At 41.6% G+C, this 21,267-nt stretch overlaps 1 protein-coding gene across 2 annotated transcripts in view; it reads right to left on the bottom strand.

The window, feature by feature from the left end:
* Positions 1–836: 836 nt before the first annotated feature.
* Positions 837–21,267, bottom strand: part of LOC105381133 (Golgi-specific brefeldin A-resistance guanine nucleotide exchange factor 1) — a 44,295-nt gene continuing 23,864 nt past the window's right edge. For both annotated transcript variants that reach the window (XM_048625365.1, XM_048625363.1), the window contains exons 18-33: positions 17,211–17,359; positions 16,142–16,265; positions 15,168–15,292; positions 14,388–14,515; positions 11,308–11,539; positions 10,478–10,598; positions 9,952–10,061; positions 8,401–8,578; positions 6,953–7,071; positions 6,007–6,088; positions 5,526–5,605; positions 4,568–4,723; positions 3,958–4,125; positions 3,314–3,413; positions 1,877–2,226; positions 837–1,611 (exon numbers count right to left, since the gene is read on the bottom strand). In XM_048625365.1, coding sequence (XP_048481322.1) covers positions 1,027–1,611; positions 1,877–2,226; positions 3,314–3,413; positions 3,958–4,125; positions 4,568–4,723; positions 5,526–5,605; positions 6,007–6,088; positions 6,953–7,071; positions 8,401–8,578; positions 9,952–10,061; positions 10,478–10,598; positions 11,308–11,539; positions 14,388–14,515; positions 15,168–15,292; positions 16,142–16,265; positions 17,211–17,359 — 2,807 coding nt within the window. In that variant the 3' untranslated portion in view covers positions 837–1,026. The remainder of the gene's footprint in view (positions 1,612–1,876; positions 2,227–3,313; positions 3,414–3,957; positions 4,126–4,567; positions 4,724–5,525; positions 5,606–6,006; positions 6,089–6,952; positions 7,072–8,400; positions 8,579–9,951; positions 10,062–10,477; positions 10,599–11,307; positions 11,540–14,387; positions 14,516–15,167; positions 15,293–16,141; positions 16,266–17,210; positions 17,360–21,267) is intronic.

Consider the following 21,267-nt stretch of genomic DNA (forward strand, 5'->3'; position numbering starts at 1 on the left):
GATCAAACAACAAGAGTTAATAATAACCACGTTTTATTAATAAAAATGTTAATCGTATATTACATTGGATATTCATATTTCAAAGATATATAACTCTCTATACAAAAACGAAACAATACACATTACTTACACAATTTACAGTAAAGTAGCTGTTTTACCAGTCTAACGATTATATTTGCTAGTAAAATAATTTAAATCTTCCCAATTAATTACTTAGGCTCATGGTAAAGACGGATTGAAGTAAGAATATTAATTAAATAAAAAGAAGTTTACAAAATATAAATACAGGTTTTGTTTTAAACTAAATCGGAATGTATCTTAAAAGTTAAACGTTATAGTGATACGAAGATTTTTATGATAGACTAAATAGTATAGTATCGATAAAATATAGATATTTCACTACGATAATAGGTTATTAACTAAACGTTAGTTTCTGCATAAATCTAAGTATTCAGCATAACGCGTATGTAACACCATTTTTATCATAGAGACTGCCTTGAAAAATTGTGATTTTATAGACCGTAGCTAGATTAGAAACAAATTTTATCGACATTCAAACTGAATCGAAATCAATAAATCCATGATTTTTTTTCTGTGCATATAAATTATTCTTTTAGAAAAATGCATTTAATTGAACTGTTTATTGTTGCTATACACGCGAATTAATTAACTTCGTAGGTCTCTTATTGTTAGAAACATGATGGTAAATACTATAAGGCCGTCAGTAATATGCAATAGATTTTGTCTACCTAATGAAGAATATAATTACTATAACATCGAAATATTACATCGAAATCATCAGTACGAACGTAAAATACATTTTTGTCGGTATTTTCAGAAACGTACAATATTGATCAAAATTTCAGACGCCATTCTTTTACACATAACGCCACTTCACTCAATAATTACCCCAAGTACAAGACACGATTGCACCCCTCGCAACCAACTCGTATAAGACAGTCAAAGGGTTATTTTAGCTGAAACCCCGTAATCCTACAACCACGTCCCCGTGTCACAGTCTTGAAGCTATCCCTCTAACGTCATCAGATTGTCAAATACTTCAGCTCCGGGCGGCATGGAGGTAAGTCCGAAATAACTAGAGAAATTAAACATACTACCTTCTTCCCGCTTGATATTGTCGCTAGAACCAAACTGAGCCTTATTTGCAGTGTGCATAGGACTGGAATTCTCACTGTAGGATTTCTTATCTAGGTCCAGTAAGGGGTTTCGTAGCATGCCAGTGTTGGATACTGTTTGGTCGTGAACTATGTTGGATATCAACCTATTTTCTTCTACGCTGTAAGGCGCCTCTTTGGTCGAATCCTCCTTATCATTATAAGGGTTGTTTAGATACTCTGCGTATATTTCGCTTTGTTGAACTTCCTTTTCTGGTAGAATTAGATTATCGTCGAAATTGATGTCTAAGATTGTACTTTTATGTTCTGCTGGTTTAGTATTTGGCTCTGCAGGTTTTGGCTCTGCGATGTTGGGCTCTACGTTGGCAGGCTCTTGTTTGACAGGCTCTGCTTTGGGCGCCTCTTGGGTCTGATTAGTCGGAACTAAAATAGGCATCGGCGTAGTCATCGTAGTCCCAATCGGCGTCGATATCATCTGAGAACAAATACATAAATTAAGATGCGAAAACATAAGCCGTAAGTAAGTAAATACGTACTCAACATATTTAACTGAAATAGTAAATTGAAATACAAGGTTGTCAAGTGGATCATTACAATCGCGTAAGCATAGTAGACTACGAGACTATGTAATTTCGCACTAGATTTACAATTTCAATAATCAGTAAAAGGGCTTATCATAGGACATCCTCTTAAATATGCCCATAATGACAACATCTATCTATCTCCCTCACACAACCTACCTCATTCAGCGGCTGAAGCAAGACAGAAGACGTTAAACCTTGCGAATACAACGTATTCCTTATCGGCACCATCCCGCTAACAGCCCCTGATGACGTCACGGGCTGACTCTGACCTACATTGGTGTATTGGCCCGGCGAGCGAGCTACAGGCGCGACCAATGTTGGTTGAAATGTTGGCTGCAAACCCTGGGATATGGTTGGGGGAGAGGCGGGTAGGATAGTAGGGGATGATGGGAGAAGGGTTGGCGTACTGTTGGGATTGGTGGGTCGGACTGGGACCAGCGTCGGGAGGGAGGAGGGTGGAGGCTGCATGTGACTCGGCAGGGCGGATGGCTTCGGGCTGTCGTTCACTGGAATAAAAAAACAAAATAAGTACTTACAGTTCCCCAAAATTGATAATGCGCATAGAAATCTTCGCCATTGTTCGGCAACGGTCGTATTTCCGAACGCCATGTATTTAGAGATGTATTTAGAGTGGTTAAGTGCATTTTCTTCATGCATTTTTTTTTAGATTTAGGTGTTTGGTGCTAAAAGAGATATTGATTTATCAGTAACGAAATTTGAGTCGATAATTCATAATATTGTCATAATATTAAAATTTACTTTGAAAATGTTACAGTACTTTTCAAATGTCTTGCTCAAGCTGGTGTTAATATGGATGAAATAAGGTTTGAATAACACAAGGTTTATGTTAGAAGAAGAAATATGGATTTAAAACACAGGTTTACATTAAAATCTCAGTTCAAAAGTATTTACAGGGCTGATCATTCACAATTACAACTTGGTCTTTTGGGTGTGGCTTTATTGGCTAAGTGAAGTCTATCAATGTGAAAAAAAAAACAAGAACGATGTGTAATTGCAGCTCTTTATAATTCCACAAAAGTAATACTGATCTTGACCTTGAGACCTTTGACTGATCGGTGACAGCCACCGACCGCCCAAATTGTTTTCGATTATGTGTCACATCATATTGACTACTATTTCTTTCGAACAAGGATCAAAATGCAAGTGCTTTTACGATTCAATGATTCGGGTGTTTCCGGGAATACGACAGTTTGCGAAGATTTGCATGTGCATTATTAATATGGGAGAACTGTACCTCAAGTTTATTTTTTTATAGGGTGTTTCAAAAAGGCTTCTGCCTAGTATATCCTTTTTTGCAACATCCTGTATACTTGTTGGTATAGGCAATACAATTAAAAAACGTGTTGTTCGAAATTCATATTTATGATTGGCAGCGTATACCTAATTATCCATTATTATATTACAAATTTAAGTTTTGAATGTACTAAAAAAAATTTGAGCATTCAGAATCGGTATCATTATCTGTCAAAAGTTTCACTATATTTTCCACTAGAGGCGCCACATTGTATGCGAGAAATCAGAAACTCCCGTCGTTGTAGGCCTAACTACGTAATTCTCAGAACAGTAACTCACCGTTGGGGAACAGTTCCTGCTTCAAGTTGGGCAGGAACTCGCTGATCTTTTCCCACGTCATGTGCCACAAGTCAGTGTATCCGTCCGCGTTGCTGAACACCTGCGCAAAGGTAAAAGGGATTATTGATATCGTGTTATCAACGCTGGAACAATAATGTCATAGATAAAAAATGTTTTACTTATTACATTTTACGTTTCTTTTTCAATATGGAATAAAACGCCTGAAGCCTTACATGAAAACTACCTCAAAAATATTATAAATTCTTGGGACTAACATAAACACTGGCGAAAAGTGGGTGCAGCAATGCACCTCTGCCTTCCCCGCAAGGGAGTACATTAGTACAAGGTGTGAGTGTTTATATATTATATATTTATATACAAATTAGTCAATCAGCACTACGTTATCAATACAAAAGTACAGAAAAAAGGTCTATCTACATGATAATCATAAAAAGCTTAAAATATCTCAAAATTCTTTGGTCATAAATAACCGAGTACATAATAAAATTATAAGAGAAATCTAGACTAATGACATAGCTATTATGGTTGGATAAGGAGAGCTGAGGACATAGGAGTCTTTTGTTATTAAGATGCTAGAAACAAAAAAAAACATGTCAAAAAACACCACTAACCATGCCGCTTACCTTAACACTGTCCATGACCAGTATCATGTTCTTCAGCGACTCCACCGCCGCCTCAGTTAACGCCTCGTTCGGCGCGAGCACTAGCGACCGCTGGATCTGCACTATGTCCAGCCAGAGCGCCGGGAACGACGGCCGAGGGGTTAACGCTGATAGGTGGTGGAGGAACACCTGGGGAAAGGATGTTTGTATGAACTATGATTGATTTTAAGGTGTAAGGTTGATTGTACTTTACAACATGGTAGGTAGGTAGGATAAGTAAATAGGAAAATTTACAGGTGTAATATCCTGCATATAGATAAATAATAAGCTGAAAAATAATTTTCATCGTTCATCTTGAAAAGAAGTATGATTACCCAGGGTAGTCAGAGACTAATCGGCTTGATAAATCCTTTCATCACGGTGTTTCGGAAACTTTAACTGTAAAAACAATGTTACCATGCGGTCACCCACTAAGTTATTTGGTTGACTTCCTCGGCATACCTTGCACATAATAGCTTTAGGGCGGCTCCTCGCGAGATGGTCGTCCGCCTCCGATCGGACAAGGTGGAAATCATTGTTCAGGAGTGGACATCCTATCATGATGACGATGAATAGCCCTAGCTCCCTGTACCTTGCACATGGTGGTGTTGGCCTTGGCGCGGCGGCGGCGCTGCAGCAGCGGGAACAGCAGCAGCCGGAAGCTCGCCTCCCAGCCCGCGCCGCCCACGCCCGCCATGCCCGGCGCTAGTAGAGCGCGCTGGAGGTAGGCTAGCGCGGTGTTTGCCACCTGGGACGGAAAATATCTGGTTTGTTATGGGTTTTCTGACTGATAGTAACCTGTCACATTTCTGGAAATGGGGCGTACCTAGTAAAAACTTCGGTCGTAATTTTCAACAACTTGTTATTTTCAACCAACAACCCTTTATTCTCAAACGATAGAAATCGTTTGAGGATAAAGGGCTTGGCAGGACTCATCGGCAATAAAATTTATACAGGTAGTGCTTAGCCTATAAGACAGCGGTATTACTGCATGTCATCGGAGCAGCAGTGCATCGTTACTGAACAAACCGATGAAATGTTGTCTTTAGATGTGATGTGATAGAGCCGCGTGAGAGAGATTGATATCAGAAAAAGTTACTTTGTACTGTTAGAAGGAATTATTCACAACAGCTTTGTGGCCGAACTCTTATCTCGAGGAATAACACAGAATAGAAGAAAGTTGTCTATGACATGTCTTGTCTATGGACTGAGCGTTTTCTGACGTTTACCGGCATCTTGTTCTCAAGCATAAATTGCGCATGGCTTCATGATTTTAATTTAAGCGAATGCTAGAAAAAATAACATAGTAAGTAAATATTTTAACGTTTAAAAGTACATAGCATAAAAATAGTCTATTTGTTACATTCTTGGAATTCCTATAACATATTATCTTTGTATTTAACTTGTTGCTTATGTACAGTTTCTCAATATCGCACTATTAATCAATTTTTCAACTACACCAAAGGTCAACGGGTACAGAATGCTACTAGCATTAAGTTCGCCTTTGTACCAATTAACCTTGTGCAATAAATAATTTAATAATAATGTACCTGTTTCCTTCTATCCGTGCAGAACTGTGCCATTCCTTGCAGCAGCGGCAACCACGCCACCTCCCACAGGTCGAAGTCTTCTGCAAACAAACAATGAATGAGGTCGTTATTTGAGGAGTTACCAGCTAAATGCGATTTAGGAATAAATCATACGGACTTACAGTTTCGATGTGAAGCTGTTGAGAAAAAACCTAATAACCTAGTATCTAATCTATAATTTGTTCGCACATGCTTTTCATTACATTTAGAAAGTAGCCCCTGGTAAATAACGATAGCATTCTAATGGCGAAAGATTTTTTGAAATCGGTTCATAATTTTCAATTTCTATTCAAATATACAGGTTGTTGCAAAAAGGGACTAAGCCGAAACCTATGTGTGCAGCTCTAACATGCTGTTTCGGCACCTTGTAGATGTAAATTTGATTAGCAATTATTACTATAGTGATCATATATGCATGAATGACGCAATGATAATGACATACCTTGCACCTGGTCGGCCTCCTCCTTCCACCAGCGGAAGATCTGCGCCGTGCGGCTGTGCAGCGTGTGCATCAGGTCCAGCAGCTGAAACATTAATGCCATTAATATTTTAACTATATTATTAATATATAGATTAATCTATATAGTAAAACATTAACACTCGTGCCTAGTACTAATTTAAAAGTAGCAGTAAATGAGATTGAAAAAACGGATCGAACCCGGTGCCCTCGTCATAAACAGCATAGCAGCAAGTATGTAAATGATTGCACCATCCCAACATCTAAAAAAGAATAACTGACAAATGCAGACTTGGAATACAGGCTTTAGAGTTCCCACAGACCAGCTCGGAGAGAAGAGCAGATGTTGGGAAAGGAACCCTGGGTCATCCGAACTAAATAAATTTTTCAAGGTATAAAGTAATATTTATTTTCAATAATAATTGTCTAGGTTACAACTTAGCCATCTAGTTTGAAACCTTATAATCTTGTTCACTTCATGTTCTTTCTGTCAACACCACAGGCCCCGCCCCAACTGACCTGTATGCTGACCATGTAGTACTGGTCGAGGGGGTCCCCCTCGTCAGCTGAAGAATCGTCGAGCGCGGGGCGCCGCGAGCCGGAGCGCGGGCGGGGGTCGCTTCTTGTCTGTCATCATCATCATCAGCCTGTAGCAGTCCACTGCTGGACGTAGGCCTCTGCCAAAGCACGCCACTGGATGCAATCTTCAGCTTTCCGCATCCAATCATAACCAGCCACCTTTCGCAAGTCGTCACGCATCTAGCCGGAGGGCGTCCCACACTACGTTTGCCTAGTCGCGGCCTCCACTCCAGAACACGTTTACCCCATCGGTCATCGGTTCAGATGTGACCATGACAGATGTGTTATTGTCTGTAATGCACTGCAACTGACCTGTATGCTGACTTCTTGTCTGTAATGAGCTGCAACTGACCTGTATGCTGACCATGTAGTACTGGTCGAGGGGGTCCCCCTCATCATCCGATGAGTCGTGGAGCGCGGGGCGCCGCGAGCCGGAGCGCGGGCGGGGGTCGCGCCGGTGAGGCTTCTTGTCTGTGAAGGATTGAGTGTTATGATAAGTAGTGTAGTGACAGACTAACTGCCAGTTTCTATAACTCTATCTATCTATAACTGGTAGTTAGTTAGTTAGTTACGATTTTGACAGGTGGTTACTATTGATTATGTCAAAATCGTATATAGAAACTGGCAGTTAGCCATGCGTAGTATAAAGCGATAATCGATAGGTCGACAGTGGAAATATTCGAGATATTATGTCGTCGGCGTGAGCCACATCTTTCACGATTAGGAAAAGGTATTCAGAAGTGCTGTAGTTGCTATTCCTAAACGACACATATTACACTGATCCCCAGCCAATACTCACTTGTAGCGGCGGCCGCAGCAGTAGCCAGCATCCTCACAGCAGCCCTTAGATTATGTGAAGTCACTTAAGCCACATCTCGCACTACCAGAGACATACTCTCCGAGGTGGTATACTTATATTGCGATTCTTAAACGACACATATCACACTCGTCACAAAACCAATACTTACTTGTAGCGGCGGCAGTGGCAAGGGCTCTCACAGCGGCCTGAAGATTGTGTGGGATCACATTAGCTAGATCTCGCACTAGTAGAGATTCATAAACTGACTTTCAGAAGTGTTATACTTATGTTGCTATTCCTAAACGTCATATATTACACTCGTCTCAAAATACTCACTTGTAGCGGCGGCCGCGGCAGTAGCCAGCTAGCCAGGGCTCTCACGGCAGCCCGTAGATTGTGTAGGGTCACATGAGCCACATCTTGCACGACCAGAGAGAGGCTCTCGGAGGTGCTATACTTATATTGCGAATCCTAAACGACACATATTACACTCGTCCCCAAGCCAATACTTACTTGAAGCGGCGGCGGCAGCATTGGCTGGGGCTCCCACAGCAGCCCATAGATTGTGTGGAGACTTCGTGAGCCATATCTCGTACTACTAGACATTCATACAAGACTTATCGATAACCTGCGTTTCCTAAACGACACATATTACACTCAAAATACTAACTTGTAGCAGCAGCAACGGCAGTACCCAGGGCTCTCACAGCTGCTCGTAGATTGTGTGGAGTCACATGAGCCACATCCCGCACTACTAGAGACTGACTTTCAGAGTGTTACACTTATGATGCAATTCCTAAGCGACACATATCATACTCATCCCCAAATCAATACTTACTCGTAGCGGCGGCTGCAGCAGTAGCCAGGGCTCTCACGGCAGCCCGTAAATTGTGTGGAGTCACGTGGGCCACATCTCGCACTACTAGAGACAGGCTTTCAGAAGTGTTATACTTATGTTACTATTCTTAAACTACACTTATTACACTCGTGTCAATACTCACTTGTAGCGGCGGCCGCAGCAGTAGCCAGGGCCCTAACGGCAGCTCGTAGATTGTGCGGAGTCACGTGGGCCACATCACGTACTACTAGAGACAGACTCTCCGAGGTGCGAGCCAGGGCTGACACTTTGCACGGCTTGAGCTTGATGCGGTCGAAGTCTGTGGTCGATGGGTTGTTTATCTGTGGGTGATAAGAAATTATTATTATTATCGCATCTAGGCAAATGACTTGTTTGTATGTTTTGGGTGTTTTTTACCTAAAACTAGACAGAGCAGCTGTCGTGATGAAGTCTACTTGGAGTAATCCTGGACGAAGTTAAAAGAAAACTTATACCTTTGACAGAGTGTTGTGGCACTCTTTTCTTGGCCTGATGACAGAGGGCTTTATAGCCGATAATATCTTCAAAGGCACTTCTATTTACCCGTGAGAGATCAAAGGGCCCACGGGTCGTATAACTACTATTGTTTGCTGATAATTATTCCATAACCTTACACTATAGCTTACTGAAGTAGACTACAAGTGTGCACTACATACCACGCACCAGAACATACAAGAAGAGAGCCATAGACGATCCAAAGTAACCGACATAGCTAAGCGAGTCAGTAAGCTGAAATGGCAGTGGGCCGGACACATTGCTCGAAGGACTGATGGTCGGTGCAGCAGAAGAGTCCTCGAGTGGAGACCACGTACGGGCAAGCGCAGCGTGAGATGGTCGGACGATATAGTCAAGACCGCGGGGAAGCACTGGATGCGAGCCGCCTCCGATCGGACCAGGACCTCAATTCTCGACTAATCTTTAATGTCTAGTGTTAGAATTCATTGCAAAATGGTTACTATTTACAAGGCGTTACCTCGCGCCACTGACAGTAGACATTAAAGACTAGTGGTCGAGAATTGAGGTCCAGGTGGAAATCATTGGGGGAGGCCTATGTTCAACAGTGGACGTCCTATGGCTGAGATGATGATGATGATGATGATGTGCGCTACATACCACGCACCAGCCCTGCGCCGGCGCCAGGTCGGGGTCGGACGAGGCGCTGGTGGGCCGCGCCGCCTCGTCCGAGGATGATGATGATGATGATGATGATGATGTGCGCTACATACCACGCACCAGCCCTGCGCCGGCGCCAGGTCGGGGTCGGACGAGGCGCTGGTGGGCCGCGCCGCCTCGTCCGAGGATGATGATGATGATGATGATGATGATGATGTGCGCTACATACCACGCACCAGCCCTGCGCCGGCGCCAGGTCGGGGTCGGACGAGGCGCTGGTGGGCCGCGCCGCCTCGTCCGAGGATGATGATGATGATGATGTGCGCTACATACCACGCACCAGCCCTGCGCCGGCGCCAGGTCGGGGTCGGACGAGGCGCTGGTGGGCCGCGCCGCCTCGTCCGAGGATGATGATGATGATGATGATGATGTGCGCTACATACCACGCACCAGCCCTGCGCCGGCGCCAGGTCGGGGTCGGACGAGGCGCTGGTGGGCCGCGCCGCCTCGTCCGAGGATGATGATGATGATGATGATGATGATGATGATGTGCACTACATACCACGCACCAGCCCTGCGCCGGCGCCAGGTCGGGGTCGGACGAGGCGCTGGTGGGCCGCGCCGCCTCGTCCGAGGAGCCCGAGGACCGCGATGAGGATAAGCCGGAACCTGCTGAGGAAATGGTTGCTAGTGTTAGATGTTTGGGATTTTGGAGCAGGGAGGAAAGTGGGCGGTGTCATTTGAGTCAACATAACGCAATTGCTTGGGGTCAGTCTGATCTATGAAGTAGTTTAAGAAAATTCATTGTGGGTACCGCACACACATAGCTTGTTTTATTAAATTTCAGCATCAACCATCAATCAGTCGTCATAGTATTTCAAACCTTTTAGATAAATTGGAAGATAGATAGATAGAATACACTTTATTTGTACACCAAAACAGAATAACAAAATGTAACTTAATTAGGGTTCAAAAGGCGGTCTTATCACTAGTGCTAGAAGCTAGTGAAGTATACTTCTTCCAGATAGTTGCTTCTACAAATACGGTTGCTACAACTACCAGTTGCTAGTTATAATGTATATGTTTACCACTTCCATTAGGCCAGGCGCCGCAGCAGGCCCCGAGTAGAGAGAACACGGTCTGCCACTCCTCGGCGCTGTGCACGTTCTGCGCTGATGTCTTCACCAGCTCGTAGAGGCCGCACGATATCTGCCGAGGGAGGAGGTGAAGTGGAGATTAAGTTGTAGATGGCTGTGGCTGTGATAGGTTGACTGAGAGTTGTTTGTGGTGGTAACTTTGATGACTTTAGCATCCAACAATGAGACAGACAGTTATGTGGATTTTACGTATGAAACGACCATGTATACCACAGCATTTACAGATTGTGGCAAAAGTGCCGTGACATTTAGTTATTTATTTATTTATTACACACACACATTGTAACATAACAGGTACACAAAAATAGGCTAAAGCTCAGTAGCCAACAATGTAAAGTTATTGTTAATTTTATGCATTTTTTTAAGAAAGGGCAAGGCCTACCTAACCATTTACCGAGTGTCGCAAAAGTGGTAAAGTATTCTGAAAGGGGTAACTGAGGGATGATCGATTTTCAAAGCTGTTGAACTAAAATTGTTTCAACTGACTAATCACTTTTTCAACACCCAGCAAAAACGTAACCAAACGGTATTCGGAAACCCATGTTGCACTTACAATATCGCTCTGCTGGTAGAACAGCTTATACGGCAGTTCGAACAGCATCTCCAAGTTAGCTAGCACTTTCGGCGCGCAATGTTCCGATCGCATCAACCTGGCTGAGGTTCTTAAAAGTGCCGTGAGAACTTTCGAGATGGCGTAACTGTCGGTGGACGCTCAGCGAAAACGTTACAAAACGGTATTCAAAACCCTATTTTATACTCACAATATCGCTCTGCTGGTAGAACAGCTTGTACGGCAGTTCAAACAGCATCTCCAAGTTAGCTAGCACTTTCGGGGCGCAATGTTCCGAGCGCATCAACCTAGCTGAAGTTCTTAGAAGTGCCGTCAACACTCGCGAGATGGCGTAACTGTCGGTGGACGCTCGGGCAGAGGCCCAGAACACGCAGCTTCTGAAGTGCGCGCCCGCCTCGTCCCAGACGTAGAGGACTCGGTCTCTGGAATGTGGAGGTTGTTGTTAGAAGGGTTGTGTTGGTTTTTTATGTTAAGAATAAGAATAAGAATAATAAGAATAAGAATAATTTTTATTTCCATAAAAAAAAATGTTACAGTTACTTGTTATACAAAAACAACAATTTAGTATGTCTCTACTCCCTAAAGTAGGGTGAACCCTGTGTCTTAGGATGAGTAGTTACACTTCCCGAAAAATGAGAATTTATGCTAACAAGTCTCAACAACAGCAAAACAAAGAATTATCCAAAAACTAAAAACAACAATAGAAAAAACAAATTATTTTACATGCATATTCATCTTACTATTTAAATTTTTATACAGATGAAAAAAATATAAAAAAGGTGAGGTGTGTAGAATTGTGTAAGTTTTAGAGAAGATGTGGAGTGTAGTGCATGTATGTAAAGTGTATTTATAGTGAGTGTTAGTGTAAAATGTATGTGATTCATTGTCAGTCTTATTGTTTTATATTTTAAGTAATATAATTATGATGTCACTGAAATAATTCTTTCAGTTTCATCATAGTTTTTAGATTTTAGCCAAACAGTTATAACCTTTTTACATTCAAAAAGGGTTTTTGGGTATATAATAAGAACTTTATTTAGTGTGTTATATATGTATGGTCCCAGAAATCTGAAAAATCTCTGTCTGAAACAAGTTCGCCCAATATTTGTTTCGCAAACAATATCCTTTCTGAGCTTTGAGAGATGTTGAAATACAAGTTTATTATGCTGTTTTAGGACAATATTTTGAATAAAAAGTTGTCTGACAGTTAATACGTCGCAGAATCTGTAAAGCTCAGAAGTTGGATGAAGAATTGGCTTGAAAGTGCAAACCTTTAAAACTGCTCGCTGTGCACGTTCTAGAACAATAATATTGGATTTATGTGCACCCCCCCAACAGCAGATACAGTATCGCAGAATTGATTCACATAAAGCATAATATATTATTTTTAATAAATTTGGATCAGCTACGTGTCTAAGGTTTTTAAATATATGGATCAGTCTTCTTACTTTGGCACTAAGCAAATGAATATGTCTTTTAAAATTAAGATTTTGATCGAGTATGATACCAAGGTATTTTATCTCAGGTACTTTATCAAGTGATCTGCAGGAACATGTTATTTGATCTGAGCAATCATGTACCAACAACCTGAATTCACTTGTTGGTTGGGTGGAGTTATTGATGGAAAACGTTATATAGTTAGTCTTTTGAGCATTCAAAGTAAGTACATTAGAAGTAAGCCACTCTGTTACTTTATTAAAACCAACTTGAGCGATATCAAATACATTAGACCATGATTTGCCCCTGAAGAGTAAGACTGTATCATCAGCATACGTAACAATGATTCCTTGAGATAGTTTAAGTCCGCAAAGGTTATTAATATAAATTAAAAATAAGGTTGGCCCAAGGATACTACCCTGGGGCACGCCCCATTCTATAGCTTGAGTGCAACTGATACTTTCCCCTATTTTTGTACACTGATGTCTGTTTGTTAAATAACTCTCAAACAGATTATGTTGTGTGCCTCTGATTCCAAGATGTTCAAGTTTATTTAAAAGTAGTTTGGTCGATACCGTATCAAATGCTTTAGCAAGATCCAGAAATATGCCCAAGCATCTATCTCCTTCATCCAAGCTCTGCACCACAAAATCAATAACCGTATGGACTGCATCGGCTGTCGACTTCCCCGAACGAAAGCCAAACTGGTTCTCGGATAATATATTATTTCTTTCCAGATAATCAATAAGTCTAGAGTTTATTATACGCTCAAGTATCTTGGACAAGGACGGGAGAATAGAGATAGGTCCATAACAATTTACATTAACTTTATCACCCCCCTTATAAATAGGGATAACGACAGATCTCTTTAGTGCATCCGGAAAAATCCCTTGCTCAAGACAAGCATTAAATATATGGCACAGAAGAGGAGTAAGGATATGTTTATATTCTTTTAAGATCTTGTTTGTAATATTATCCCATCCAGCAGAGCACTCATTTTTTAGATTCACAATTATATTGTTTATCTCTTCATTATCCGTTTTCATTAATATAAACGAGTCACGCTTATTGAATGTAACAGATTCGAAATTCGGTTTCGGGTTTTTATTACAATATTTATTGTTAACTTCTTCTGCCAAAGATTTTCCAACGTTTACAAAATGATTATTTACTAAATTAACTGATTCCGGAAAAGATTCCCCCATTTTGAGTAGCTCTTGTGCGTTATCTCTTTTTATTGATGTCGAAGTAATATTTTTTATAGCCTTCCAAAGTGTTTTACTATTTTTACCAGCTTCTCGTAATATAGATTTTTCATGCTCTCTTTTTAGTTTTTTAATTAAGTTGTTACAGTATTTACGGTATCTCGAATACGTAAGCTTGATGATATCGCTATCTGGATTGGCCATAGATTTTTTATGCAGTTCGTCTCTGTTTCTGATGCATCGAAGTAAACCCGGAGTAAGCCAGGGTTTAAGTATCCATATAAGAATGTAAACATTTGTGAGAACAATTCTTGTGTTTGCCTTGTGTCTGGTTGCTGTTGTTTTCCTATAATTTGTATTTATCGATAAATTTCTAGTAGGTATTTCAGTTGTCTGACACCTATATTACGAGTTCTTGGGGTCGGATGGCTGTGTAAAATATGTACCAAACAAAGCTATTTAAAGTTAAAGTTAAAGTTAAAAATGTCCTAAGCTAGGAAACCACACACCAATTTTAGGGAGGTTTCTGTGTCTAACTGCGGTTTTGTGGTGGCTGATGGTAATTATTCAAGCTCAATGTATTTTACATAACTTCATAATATGATCATAGTAAAATGAAAATAATTACCGGTTCTGTATCAACAGCTTCCCCAGCAGCTCCAAGAAGAATATAGTGGCGTCTTCCAGCTGAGGGTTCATTTGAAGGCTGTCGGGGTCGGGGGGAGCCCCTGCCGAGATTAGCGCGCGGACTAGCTCCTGTGGGGAGGGGATAGGTTTGTGTGAGTGGTTAAAATTAGTGGTGTACCGTGAATTTGAATATCTTGTCTAAGCATAAATTTAAGTCCTACTTTACGACAATCCAGCCAACCACAGCGCTTAGTTGTCAAAGTTATGGTTCATTTGAAACATTTGATTTCTTGATAATATGACTTTCATATTATATATTTTCTTACAGTAACATTGTAACCGAAAACCGCAGTTCTAGTTGATAAGAAGCTACCTTCCTCTGCAATCCACCACTGTTTTGTGATTTGGTTTTGATACTGAACTTTGAGTCCTCGATGTATGATCTGTGCCGCAGATTAAAACTCCGTTGGAATATCAGGCTTCTGTGTTACCAAGATGTCCCCGCGTCTATTGGCCTGCCCGTGGAGGTGGCACGTGTTACCTGCAAGCTGTGGAGATGTGTTACCTGCAAGCTGTGGAGATGTGTTACCTGCAAGCTGTGGAGATGTGTTACCTGCAAGCTGTGGAGATGTGTTACCTGCAAGCTGTGGAGATGTGTTACCTGCAAGCTGTGGAGATGTGTTACCTGCAAGCTGTGGAGATGTGTTACCTGCAAGCTGTGGAGATGTGTTACCTGCAAGCTGTGGAGATGTGTTACCTGCAAGCTGTGGAGATGTGTTACCTGCAAGCTGTGGAGATGCAGGAACTTGGTCTCCTCCACCAGCAGCGGCGGCAGGTTGCAGCGCGCCACGCACTCGCGCGCCACGTCTATTAGGGCCTTCTCGTGCGGGGTGGGGGCTCGGATACCTGGTGTGGATGGAAAGAAAGATAATATAATATTTGTAGAGTTGTAGAATAGACCGCCATTTGTGCATCTCTGTTATTTAAGTTAGATTTAAGTTTTTTTATGGTGTGCAAAAAAAGATTATTGTATTGTAATATTTAGTTGGAGAGTTGTGGACAAAGGATAAGATTTGGTCCTGTCATTCAAGACGCCCTGGGTGTGAATTCTGGCATAATTAAGGAATTTAACTCGTGCTTTCGCGGTGACGGAAAACATTGTGAGCACACTTGCACATCTAGATTCTAGATCTTTAGTGTACATACTTGGTAATTATGTAGGAAGCTGACATACCAGGCCACTTTTCACCCTTGATTTCCCAATCCTTACTAATCCTTACTATATCCTAACTAATCCTAACAAATATTATAAATGCGAAAGTAACTGTGTCTGTCTGTCTGTCTGTCTGTCTGTTACTCTTTCACGCCAAAACTATTGAACGGATTTGAATGAAATTTGGTATACATACGGTCTAGACCCTGGGAAAGAACATAGGCTACTTTTTATCCCGGAATTCCCACGGGAAAACTTTTTAAGGCGAAGCGAAGCGCGCGGGAACAGCTAGTAATATTATAAATGCGAAAGTAACTGTGTCTATCTGTTTGTTACTCTTTCACGCCAAAACTACTGAACGGATTTGAATGAAATTTGGTTTACACATAGTCTAGACCCTGAGAAAGAACATAGGATACTTTTTATCCCGGAATTCCCACGGGAAAACCTTTCAAGGCGAAGCGAGGCTCGCGGGAACAGCTAGTTTAAAATAAAGCAAGCAGGCTCGCAAGAACAGCTAGTAAATCAAATAGTATACTCACCAGTCTCCCCCAGGGCAATGTATGAGTAGATGCTTGAAAGAAGGCCTGCGTCGGCGCCGCGCGGCTCCCGGACCAGCGGCACCACACCCGACTCGCTCAGGTAGTCCTCCGCCGTCACCAGACACTGTATATAGAATGTAGAGTTACATATCATGTATAAGTAAGGTATACATATAGAGTAAAATGCACAACGCCACGCAGATGACATTTTAGGTGCAATGCCAAATGGCGCGACGCCATTGGTGCGATATCCCATGCCGCAGTTCGCTACTGGTGCGCTCTAAAGCCGCGCGGTCGCTATTCGTCTACTAAAGAACGCGCTGCGGATCCCGCTGCGACGCTCGGTTGCTATTTGTTTATTGCTCTTTTTTAATTTATTGCGCTGTAAAACGCGCCCTATTCATCTGTCGCCGTCTATCATCCTATCACAAATGCAACATCAGACAGCGGTCATATTGTTAGCTCGCAGTGTCTCCTAGCGCGATGTATGAGTAGATGCTGGACAGCAGGCCTGCGTCAGCGCCGCGCGGCTCCCGGACCAGCGGCACCACTCCTGACTCGCTCAGGTAGTCCTCCGCCGTCACTAGACACTGTTGTATATAGAATATAAGGTTACAAATCATGAATGTATCTGTGTAGATTTATGAGCTGACCCATATTATATTCCATTCCACGGGGAAAGACATCTGATACAAACAAAAATTACCCTTATTTGAATGTAATAAAGGTTCTGTCAGATGTCTTTCCCCATGGAATGGGATATACAGACTCCGTACGTGAGATGTCCCTATATTAGATTATATGATTATTTGGAGGCACACAAGGCCACATAGCCATGCAGAAGACACTTTTTAGGTTCCATTGTTGGTGGGTGGTGGGTCTAATGAGTCAAAAGCGGCATAGCCGGCACTGGCCACAATGGCGTTCATTGGTGCGACCTACGCCGCTCGGTCGCTATTCGTCTATTGATCAGAACCGCCCGAATCCTCTTTAATCATTCGTTCAAGATTCTGCTTAAGAAACAGTCTTCTTCTGCAGTATACAAGTGTATAGTGTACGGTATAGTGACCTGCGGCAGCAGCGAAGCGGCGTGCAGCTGCCGCGCGAGGCAGGCGAGCTGTGTCCACGCGGCGCGCGCCAGGTCGCCGTGTTTGGCCGCGACTGCGCATGCGCGGGTTAGCGCCATCTGCGCCTTCGTTGATTGGCCGAGCGTCACTCCTGAAAGGACATAATATTATTGGTTATTTATATATAAGATTGTGTGAAGGTCCAGGTGATTAGTATATTATGTATAGTGCACGCGGAAATAGCTGGCCGCGCCTTAGGTATGTGAGCGGTGGGACGGGGAGGCGGGGGCGCTTGGACTTAGTAGTAACTGACATTGACAACAATAGTTTAATTATAGCATATTAAGTTCCCCAAAATTGATAATGCACATAGAAATCTTCGTCATTGTTCGGCAACGGTCGTATTCCCGAGCGTTAGAAAACTATTATGTATTTAGAGTGGTAAAGTGCATTTTCTTCATGAAATTTTAGTAGAATTATGTAATTGGTGCTAAAAGAGACAATTGATTTATCAGTAACGAAATTTGATTCGATTCAATATTCCATAATATTAAAATTTACTTCGAAAATGTTACAGTATTTTTCAAGTGTCTTACTGAAGCTGATGTAAAGATGGATGAAAGAAGGTTTGAATAACACAAGGTTTATATTATAAGGAGAAATGGATTTCAAACACAGGTTTACATAAAAAAATTAAAATCTCAGTTCAAAAGTATTTACGGCACTGATTATTTCACATTAATAAAAAGGGATTTCAAACACAGGTTTAGATTAAAATTTTAAAATCTCTGTTCGGGTCAACCGAACACTTACCTCAGCAATTCGTATTTCTTGCGAGTCGCGCACACGCGGCCGACTCAGTGCATCGCGGAACGTATTGCCGGGCGGCAACGGGTGCATTCATCATTATCATAGTTTTCACGTAATTAAGTATCATTGTGGAACTTGAATAAACTTTAATATATCATTTATCAGTGACTTTATCATTTTATGTACGGATTATATTATATTAGTTATGTACGGACTTACAACCCGCACATAAAATGGTCCTTCGAGCGTGTGGACCTCGCGATCCGATCTCATCGTATGAGGTCTAAAATCAGTGTATCAATCAAACAGTTTATCAGTGAACAATAACGTTATCATTATCAGTGAACTATCAATATCAGTGATTAAGTGATCAAAATCAACCTGTGAAAGGATTACCTATCATACCTAATCTTTGGACTAAGGATTGGGTAAGCAGCAGCTGCAGCAGCAGAAGCAGATCATATCAAAGTAAGATCATTCCAATACTTATCAATCATAGCAATCAATTTATCATTATCAAACAATCATGGAGAGCATAGTCAACAGGCAAAATGAGCTTATCAAAAGCTTCGTTCAGTTCGAGAGCAATTTCAAAAAAGATAGTTCATATCGTAAAACTGCAGGCTACTTCGTGAAGAAGTTAGAGACCTTAGATGAACTCTGGGCAGAGTTCCAGCATAATCATTTGGAAATATGTGAGTATCAAGACATACAGAATCATCAGTATATCGTGGAAAACGTATACATCAAAACAGAAGAGCATTATCATTCTATCAAAAACTTAATCATGACGTATCAGCAACAGCAACTCTTGGCTCAGTCGCAGAGTCAGCAGGCGAAGCAGCCCGGTCAGCTGCAGCAATCAACCTCGTCGAACAAAGGTGAGGAAAATCAGGGCAAATCAGTATCAGAACAACGTATCAGCTCTCGAGGAGCATACAGCAGGTGTGACGAGATGCTACGAAAGCAGTCGGCAAACTTCACAGCATTTGAGCGAACAATGGCAAGTATCAACTTGGATTCTCTTTCTGATAAATGGGAATACGAAGACGCTCTTAAGTCTCTGCAATCAAGATGGGCAACTGTAGATAGTTTACATTGGGAGATTTATGGCGAGCAAAATGGTCAGAATCCAGAATACGAAGCAGCATTTAATCAATACGAAGAATCGTTTATCAAAATGAAGAGAGAGATCAATAAAAAATTATGGTCGGTATCATACAGAGATAAGTCTACCCCGCAGATGGAGATTCCTGAGTTCAGCGGTCAATTTAATCAGTGGGTATCATTCAAAGATTTATTCAACGAAGCTATACATATCAACCCATCACTGTCCAGTGCACAAAAAATGCAGTTTTTAAAGGCTAAGGTAAAGGGAGAAGCAGAAAGGCTCATCCAGCATCTCACTATCAGCTCCGACAATTATCAAGTATGCAGGGAAATTCTGAACAACCGCTATAACAATAAAAAACTCATTTTCACCTCTCACGCTAACACGCTGTTAGGATTTCAAAACATGCAGCAGCAATCATTAGGCCAGATAAAAAAGTTACATGATTTAACATTAGAATGTCTTCACGGGATAAAGAATTTGGAGGTCGACATCAGCACGTGGGATCCCATCCTAGTGCACATACTGTCCCAAAAATTGGATAACGCCACATATGGAGACTACATAGAGTCGTTAGATAACTCTCGTGAATTGCCAAAATTAAACGATTTTCTAAAATTTTTGGAAAGTAAGTTCACTATTCTGGAATCAAGTCGAAGAAAACATGACGTAATTCAACAAAAACCTACTTTCCCACCGGTCAACCAAGGAAATGTTCACAAGAAATCAAATTACAACAATAATTCCCAAGGAAATTATCATAACAACACGTCGAAACCCTTCATGAAATCAATGACTGTGCAAGCTATCAAATGTCCGCTTTGTTCTCATGACCACGGTATATTTAGTTGCAGCAGTTTTCTAGAAATGTCGCCTGATATGAAGCTAAAAACAATAAATAGACTGCAATATTGCATAAATTGCTTGTATACTCATAATGGGAATCCGTGTTATTCGCAAAGAAGGTGTCGCAATTGTTCTGGTCAGCACAACACTTTACTGCACTCGGCTTGTGCAAAGACGGCGATAAGCCCGGCGGCGGCTAGTGGATCGCATTACAATCAACACAGGACTGTGCACTCCGGTAATAATCATCGCAATAAACATGCAAATATCAACTCTAATGTATCACTGGGAGAAACTAAGGAGATATTGTTAGCTACGACTTTGGTAAAAGTTACCTCAATTGACGGAACGCAGATCATAATGAGGGCTCTTATCGACCAGGGATCCCAAGTTTCCCTTATTACGGAAAAAGCGGCGCAAACATTAGGTATCAAACGGCAGAAGTGCCAGGGACTCATCGTAGGAGTAGGAGCGAAAGAGAACAATAGCAAAGGGTTAATTTCAGTATCATGCTCATCAATCTACGAGGACTTTACATTTGACACGGATGTAATTATCATGAACAACCTTGTAAAGCATTTACCTAATCAAACATTTCAGAAGCCAGCATGGCCTTATCTAGAAAATATCAAGTTGGCGGATCCCGAGTTTAATGTAAGTCGGGAGATCGACATATTATTTGGAGCAGATATTTACTCCATGATCATGTTAGGAGGAATAATTAGAGGTGAAGATCAGGTTCAGCCAATTGTGCAACAGACTCGCCTCGGCTGGATTATTTGCGGCAGCCTAGGAAAATCATTTCAATGCAACGTAGTTTTCAATCACGTGGAAGATATACAAAAATTTTGGGCTTTAGAAGAAGTTACAGAGCCATCAAACATGACGTCAGAGGATCAAAAATGTGTTGATTTTTACATGTCAACTACGAGGTGGAGAAGCGATGGGAAATATGAAGTTAAACTTCCGATGGTAGATAACTTTGAAGAGAAATTAGGATCATCCAAACAAACGGCGACAGCACAGTTTTTGAACTTAGAGAAAAGGTTTAAGAGAGAGCAGCATCTATCAAAATTATATAAAGAATTTATCAAAGAATATCAGACACTCGGACACATGGAACCGTGCACGAGCAGCGCAGCTCCCGAATATTATCTCCCTCATCACGCTGTGCTGAGGTCGGAATCATTAACTTGTAAGTTAAGGGTCGTGTACAACGCTGGGAACAAAACATCAACGGGCCATAGCTTAAACGATTTAATGTACCGAGGACCTAATCTTCAGCAGGATTT

The sequence above is a fragment of the Plutella xylostella genome, chromosome 3 (assembly GCF_932276165.1).
Source record: "Plutella xylostella chromosome 3, ilPluXylo3.1, whole genome shotgun sequence".
Classification (NCBI taxonomy): Eukaryota; Metazoa; Arthropoda; class Insecta; order Lepidoptera; family Plutellidae; genus Plutella; species Plutella xylostella.